At 39.5% G+C, this 8,083-nt stretch overlaps 1 protein-coding gene across 1 annotated transcript; it reads right to left on the minus strand.

Moving 5' to 3' along the window:
• Positions 1 to 7,156: 7,156 nt before the first annotated feature.
• On the minus strand, positions 7,157 to 7,786 carry LOC101341058 (interferon alpha-5-like). The gene has a single exon (XM_004373553.2). The coding sequence runs from the start codon at positions 7,784 to 7,786 to the stop codon at positions 7,196 to 7,198; it is 591 nt and encodes a 196-aa protein (XP_004373610.1). The 3' UTR covers positions 7,157 to 7,195.
• Positions 7,787 to 8,083: the final 297 nt, after the last annotated feature.

Consider the following 8,083-nt stretch of genomic DNA (forward strand, 5'->3'; position numbering starts at 1 on the left):
TAGCAACCTTGTAATATACAGTAGAACTGCCCCAGTAGGGTCTCCTAGGCTATAATCTTTAGGAAAGCAGATTGCCAGGTCTTTCTCCTGCATATTGGCTGGTGGGTTTGAATTGCCAACTTTTCAGTTAGCTTCCAAGTGTTTAACCATTGTGCCACCAAAACCAAAAATTAAATCCACTGCCATCAAGTTGATTCTGACTCACAGTGACCCTATAGGACAGAGTAGAACTGCCCTATAGGTTTTCCAAGGCTGTAAGTCTTTACAGAAGCAAACTTCCATATGTTTCTCCCACAGAGCAGTTGGTGGGTTTGAACTGCTGACCTTTTGGTCAGCAGACGAGGCTTTAACCACTGTGCCACCTTATATTATAAGTTAGGTATGCATTATTTATTCGCTGATGCTGATACCTAGTGCACTCCCCCCCTCTTTCCCTGCTTTCTGAATCCCATTCTTTCACTCTCATATCACAATAGTTTCCTTCCTCTGCAATGTAGTAATCCCCAGGGTGCTCCCCTCCTTCACTCCTCGTCTACCTGCACTGTGTATTCATACAGCTGCTTCCTGCGCCTTTGTGATTTCTGGTTTTCAATTTTCCCTTCCGTATATAAAGCCACCAATTGAAAGCAGAAGTTGGAAATAAAGGACTGTCCCTGTTACAATGATGTAAGAGTTACCGGTTGCCATTCAGTGGATTTCAACCCATGGCTACCCCAAGTGTTGCATAGTAGGGTTCCCCTGTGTTGCAGAGCAGGATTTTCAAGGCAAAGACCTTTCAGAAGCAGATAATAAGGCCTTTCTTCCAAGGCTCGTCTGGGTGGGTACCTTTCGGTGAGTAGCCCAGTGCTTAACTATTTGAGACACCCAGGACTCCCTGTGTAACCCCTTTGCCATGAAGTCGGTTTCAACTTACAATAACCCTAGAGGGAACTGGCCCATAAAGTTTCCAAAGCTGTGATCTTTATGGAAGCAGACTGCCACATCTTTCTCCCGTGGAGTGGTTGGTGGGTTTGAACTGCTGACAGGTCAGTTAGCAGCCAAGCTCTTAACAACTAGGCCACTAGGGCTCCTTCCCCTGATGCAACAGTAGTTGTTAAAAGGAAGTAGAAAGCAGTACAGGTAGTCCCCAACTTATGTCCTATTTGAGTTATGACGAACGGCACATCCAACATACTTTTTGTACATCTTATCGTTAGTAGTATGGACCACATACAATGTTGCAGCCAGTGAGCCAGTGATTTACTGATGTTATCACTCTCAGATGTTCACTTGCAGACTTGCAGATGTACAATGTTATAATTTACTGTTCAAAACGCTGTCGTATATTGACAGACCAGAACTTAGTGGATTTTGAAGAGGAAAGAACTGCTGAAAAAGAAAGAAACAATGAGGAAGAGGAAGGAGAGAAGCTGTCAAAAAATTTTACAGTGAAACGATTAGCTGAAGTTTTTTCTAAACTAAATCAGGGGTTTCAGTTGCTTGAAAACATGGACCCAAATGCAGATGACTTCGCAAAAGTCGATAGGCAAATTTGGGAAGCAGTGAGATGTTACTGCAAAAATGTACGAAGAAAAAAATAAAAGAACCATACTGACAACTCTCACTAATTTTCTGAGTAGAAATTCTACCTTAGTTTCCAGAGATAATCCAGATGATACAGAACTTTCCACAAATCTGGTTATTACCACAACTGACAAAATGCCAACATTGTCCAACTCTTATTCATCGTCAGGGTAAATTTTTATGATTTGTGATTTTTTAATGTATGTATGTATTAAAATATATCTGTAAGTTTATATGCAATGTTTCCAAACCCCAAAGACAAATAAAGGTTGGATTTATAAAGATACTGATAATAAAAGGCAATAATAATGAAAACTAAAAAAAAAAAGAAGTATTCAACGTACACCAGGACTGACTGACAGCAGAGATCTCAGAAAGGAACCCCATTGTAAGTCGGGGACTGTGTGTATTCATTTTTACCCTGTGGGCCTTTAAAACATTTACAGAGAAAGAAAGCCAACTACTGGACAAGAGGGGCTAAGACAGTGGCCAAGTCTATGGAGTGCAAGTGTAGGCAGAATTCTGTCCGCTACCAGGGGATTTTTTTTCCAAAGCTAAAAGAGGCCCTTTGTGGAAAGAATTGACCACAATGCTATAATAAACTAATTTCTTTAGCTTTTCTTGTGCCTTAGAGAGGGACAGTATTCCAACTTCATGCATGGCATGTCCTCTTTGGGCAATGGACAGCTATGTGGAGAGAGAAAGGTTAAAATATGTTCCTTCCAACCCTCTCTGCTGAGCAGCTTTCTGATTAATCACACGCTCTATACACTGTGGGACACTAGGAGATGGTTGTCAGGTTGTTGTCAGGTGCCATCAAGTTGGTTCCAACTCATAGCGACCCTATGTACAACAGAATGAAACATTGCCTGGTCCTGCACTATCCACACAATCGTTGCTATGCTCGAGGCCATTGTTGAAACCACTGTGTCAGTCCATCTCATTGAGGGTCTTCCTCTTTTTCGCTGACCATCTACATTACCAAGCATGATGTCCTTCTTCAGAGACTGGTCCCTCCTAATAACATGTCCAAAGTATGTGAGACGAAGTCTTGCCGTCTTTGCTTCTAAGGAGCATTCTGGCTGTACTTTTAAGACAGATTTGTTGGTTCTTTTGGCAGTCCTTGGTATATTCAATAATCTTTGCCAATACCATAACTCAAAGGCGTCAATTCTTCTTTGGTTTTCCTTACTCATTGTCCAGCTTTCGCATGCATATGAGGTGATTGAATACACCATGGCTTGGGTCAGGTGCACGTCAGTTTTCAAGGTGACATCTTTGCTTCTTAACATTTTAAAGAGGACTTTTGCAGCAGATTTGCCCAATGGAATGCATCACTTGATTTCTTGACTGCTGCTTCCATGGGTGCTGATTGTGGACCCAAGTAAATTGAAATAATTGATAACTTCAATCTTTTCTCTGTTTATCATGATGTTTCTTATTGGTTCAGTTGTGAGGACTTTTGTTTCCTTTATGTTGAGGTGTAATCCATACTGAAGGCTGTGGTCTTCGATCATTATCAGTACGTGCTTCTGGTCCTCTTGACATTAGCAAGCAAGGCTGTGTCATCTCCATAACACAGGTTGTTAATGAGTCTTCCTCTAATCCTGATGCCCCGTTCTTCTTCATATACTCCAGTTTCTCAAATTATTTGCTCAGCATATAGATTGAATAAGTATGTTGAAAGGATACCACCCAGATGCACACCTTTCCTGACTTTAAATCACACAGTATCCCCTTGTTCTGTTTGAACGACTGCCTCTTGATGTATGTACAGGTTCCTCATGAGCAAAATTAAGTTTTCTGGAATTCTCGTTCTTCACAGTGTTATCCGTAATTTGTATGATCCACACAGTTGAAGGCCTTTGCACAGTCAATAATACACAGGTGAACATCTTTCTGCTATTCTCTGCTTTCAGCCAGGATCCATCTGACTTCTGCAACGATATCCCTGGTTCCATGTTCTCTTTTGAATCTAGCTTACATTTCTGGCAGATTCCTGTCGATGTACTGCTGCTGCCGATATTGAATGATCTTCAGCAAAATTTTACTTTCGTGTGATGTTAATGGTATTGTTCAATAATTTCTGTACTCAGTTGGATCACCTATCTTTGGAAGAATATGCATACCTTATGAACAGCAGTAGAACATTGCCTGGTATAGTGCCGGAAGATGAGCCCCTCAGGTTGTAAGCCACTCAAAATACAACTGGGGAAGAGCTGTCTCCTCAAGTAGAGTGGACCCTAACGATGTGGATGGAGTCGAGCATTTGGGACCATCATTTGTTGATGTGGCTTGACTCAAAACGAGAAGAAACAGATGCAAACATCCAGTAATAATTGGAACCTGGAATGTACAAAGTATGAATCTAGGAAAATTGTAAATCATCAAAAATGAAGTGGAACACATAAACATTGATATCCTAGGCATTAGTGAGCTGAAATGGACTGGTATTGGCCATTTTGAATATGACAATCATATGGTCTACTATGCTGGAAATAGCAACTTGAAGAGGAATGGCATGGCATTCATCATCAAAAAGAACATTTCAAGATCTATTCTGAAGTACAACATTGTCAGTGATAGGATAATATCCATACACCCACAAAGAAGACCAGTTAATACGACTATTATTCAAATTTACCCACCAACCACTAAGGCCAAACATGAAGAAATTGAAAATTTTTACCAAATTATGCAGTCTGAAATTGATTGAACATGCAATCAGGATGCATTGATAATTACTGGTGATTGGAATGCAAAAGATGGAAACAAAGAAGAAGGATCAGTAGTTGGAAAATAAGCCTTTGGGATAAAAACTATGCCAGAGATCACATGATAAAATTTTGCAAGACCAACGAATTTTTCATTGCAAATATCTTTTTTTTCAAATGCATAAACGGTGACTATACACGTGGACCTTGCCAGATGGAATACACAGGAATCAAATCAACTACATCTGTGGAAAGAGACAATGGAAAACCTCAATATCATCAGTCAGAACTAGGCCAGGGGCTGACTGCAGAACAGAACATCAATTGCTCATATGCAAGTTCAAGTTGAAGCTGAAGAAAATTAGAACAAGTCCACAACAGCCAAAGTACAACCTTGAGTATATCCCACCTGAATTTAGAGATCATCTCAATAATAGATTTGACCCATTGGACACTAATGACCAAAGACCAGACGACTTGTGGTATGACATCAAGGACATCATACATTAAGAAAGAAAACAGTAATTAAAAAGACAGGAAAGAAAGAAAAGGCCAAAGTGGATGTTAGAAGAGACTCTGAAACTTGCACTTGAACATTGAGTCGCTAAAGCGAGGGGAAGAAACGATGCCGTAAAAGAGCTGAACAGAAGATTTCAAACAGTGGCTCGAGAAGACATAGTAAAGTATTATAATAACATGTGCAAAGACCTGGAGTTAGAAAACCAATGGGAAAGAACATGCTCAGCATTTCTCAAGCTGAAAGAACTGAAGAAAAAATTCAAGCCTCAAGTTGCAATATTGAAGGATTCTATGGGGAAAATATTCAATGACGCAGGAAACATCAAAAACAGATGGCAAGAATACACAGAGTCACTATACCAAAAAGAATCGGCCGACGTTCAGCCGTTTCAGGAGGTAACATATCATCAGGAACCGATGGTACTGAAGAAAGTGGTCCAAGCTGCACTGAAGACATTAGCGAAAAATTAGGATCCAGGTATTGACAGAACACCAACTGAGATGTTTCAGCAAAAGGATGCAGTGATGGAAGTGTTCATTCGTCTATGCCAAGAAATTGGGAAGACAGACACCTGGTCAAGTGACTGGAAGAGATACATATTTATGCCTATTCCAAAGAAAGTACCAAAATTGGTAAGTAAAAATGGAAAAGGACTGTACCATTATTTTTCATAGTTTTCAATACATCATTTTTCCTTTCTCCATGTTGCTTTCTTAGACAGCTGTCATTACATTTGGAGGCAATGAGGCAAAAGTAAAGCAAATGTAAATCTCAATATGATGAAAGAAGGAAAGTGACTCCCCAGGTGGAAAACGAAAATGACACTGGGAGATTTTCTCCTCTCTTATTCACTCTTCCACCTACTCCAATATGATTTCTGCATATTAATTCTACTAAACTGTTCTCGTTAAGGTCTGCCATGTCTTCTATTTTCTCATCAAGGACAGTTTCAATCCACTGAACAGCTTACTGACATTCAAGGTAGTATTAATCAAAACAATGAGACATTTTCATTGTAAGCAATTGAATATATCTGATTTTAAATAAATAAAATATTAAAATGACTTGCCAATACATCAATTTTATGAATCTAGCCAGAGAAAAATCTATTTCAAAAAAGGGAAAACTATGGAGAGTAAATATAATCCATATTCTTTTCCGTGTTCCACCCTAATTCCATCATCCACTTCAGAAGGCAAACCACTCAAAATTTTTCTCTATACATATTGTCACTAATTTCTCTTCTTCACCCTTCCACTTACTCCCCATAAGATTTCTTATTAGTACTTCTACCAATCCAGCTCTCCCTAAGATCCTCAATGCCATCTATATTCAGGGTATAGTAGACAGTTTCAATTCACATCTTCCACGAATGCATCTATTCTTCTTCAAAGCCATTTTTTTTCTTTAAGTATGCTCTTATCACCGTTATCTCTTGTTGTCTTGTTAATGTACGGCCATTCCACCTCTGCTTCCTGTGTGACTTTCCCCTTCCTTTTAAAGGCTGCAGGTCCTTGGAATCAAATTTAAGCCTTTCTCTCATTCTAGACTCTCTTATCATGTGACCACTTCCATTCTCGGTCTTTCTGTGAACAGATATCAACCTACAGCCAGGGCATTGTTTGTAAATTGTAGACTCATAGTCAATTGCCAATGGACAATTGACTAGATACCTACTAGCCCACTTGTGGGGGATATAGACTACTTTTATTTTCCTTGTTGGCATGTGTCACTCCAGATTGTGCTGAGAAAATTCCGTTATTTTTCCTTTGTCTCATTATAGCATTTAACTGAAGTGATATTAGTTAAGCATAATTATTGTTTTTATGTTTCTTTCCCTACTAAAACCAAAGATACAAGGGAGCAGGAACTATGTTTGTTGTATTCACCTCTAAATCCTGAGGGCAACATACAATCTGGACAGAGAAAGTCCATTTTTACTTATAATTGGTTGGCGGCAACGTGAACTATATCACCATTCTTTAATCAAACCACACAATCAGGTTTGATACTTTCTTTTCAAAGAATAAACAAATACAAGAAGTTGTCTATAATATACATTTAATGAACAAAGCAATATAATAAATTAAGAAAATATAAAGGAGAATTTAATTTTTACACACAGTGTAAAGGTATACATGATATGATGTGAACAAAAATAAGTTAGTATATAAATAGCTAAATAAATAAGTAAATAAATATTTAAATTGATAAATAAATAGATACATCGGCATGGTCACCTCTAAGGAATTAGGGCCCATGTGGTTGAATACTCTTGAAAACACATTGGACAAATTTGATTCAATTCCTGTCCTGATTATAGCAGAAATGAGAGTCTTTGAAATGGCTGAACTTGTGGAAGTATGATAGAGTGTATTAGTCGATGAGAATCATTATTTTATGGGACTAGGTCTCCTTCCTTACTTCTTAGTCTTTCTTGCCAGTTTGTTGAGTCAGAGAAGGATCTCATGATTTCTGCTCTGACTATCTCCCAGGCACAAGGGCTGTATTTCTTCTCTGTCAGATACACAGCGATTCTTTGGAAGTATTTCCTCACAGCCAACATGGAGTCCTCATTTATCAGGAGGAGGGGAGTTTCTTCTTCCCCCATCTCATACCTCAAACAGACTTCCAGGTCATTCAGCTGCTGATAAAGTCCAGCGTACAATTTGTCCAGGAGAGTCTTATCCCAAGCAGCAGATGAGGCCTGTGTGTTGAAAAGGTTGAAGATCTGCTGGATCATCTCATGGTGGACAGAGACGGCTTGAGCCTTCTGGAACTTGTTGCCATCAAGCTCCTCCTGGGGAAATCCAAAGTCATTTCTGTCCCTCAGGCAGGAGAAAGAGGAGATTCTCCTCATTTGTCCCAGAAGCATCAAGGTTCTCCTATTAGCCAGGCTATGGCTCTGAGGCAGGTCACAGCCCAGAGAGCAGATGGAGTTGCAGCTAAACACCACTAGGGCCATCAGCAAAGAGAAAGAGAAGGCCATTGGAGATCTTGCAGATGCTGCTGCCTGGTTGATGCTGGTGACTCTGTGAGCCTTGGCCTCCAGGTTCTCTGAAGACCTTCCTCTGGTCATGTGTTTTAAATAGGGAAGACACTACTTTCCATTTTCTTAATGACCCCTCCCTTACTTTCTACTTCTGTTTTTGCTTTCCTTTAGGCACTCTCTAGGTGACTTTTTAGTGCAGTGTTTCTCAAACATTTTTTTCTTGTTATTGAAATTCCCTTATAGTTTGCTGAGATTTTTTTTGTAACCAAACCCTCCCCTTGAAATTTTAATAGC

This window comes from Trichechus manatus, unplaced genomic scaffold, assembly GCF_000243295.1.
Source record: "Trichechus manatus latirostris isolate Lorelei unplaced genomic scaffold, TriManLat1.0 scaffold00025, whole genome shotgun sequence".
NCBI classification, from domain to species: domain Eukaryota; kingdom Metazoa; phylum Chordata; class Mammalia; order Sirenia; family Trichechidae; genus Trichechus; species Trichechus manatus.

What these genes read in the sequence shown, in the direction of transcription:
- LOC101341058 (XM_004373553.2), bottom strand. Translation starts at nt 7,786, where the DNA reads ATGGCCTTCTCTTTCTCTTTGCTGATGGCCCTAGTGGTGTTTAGCTGC.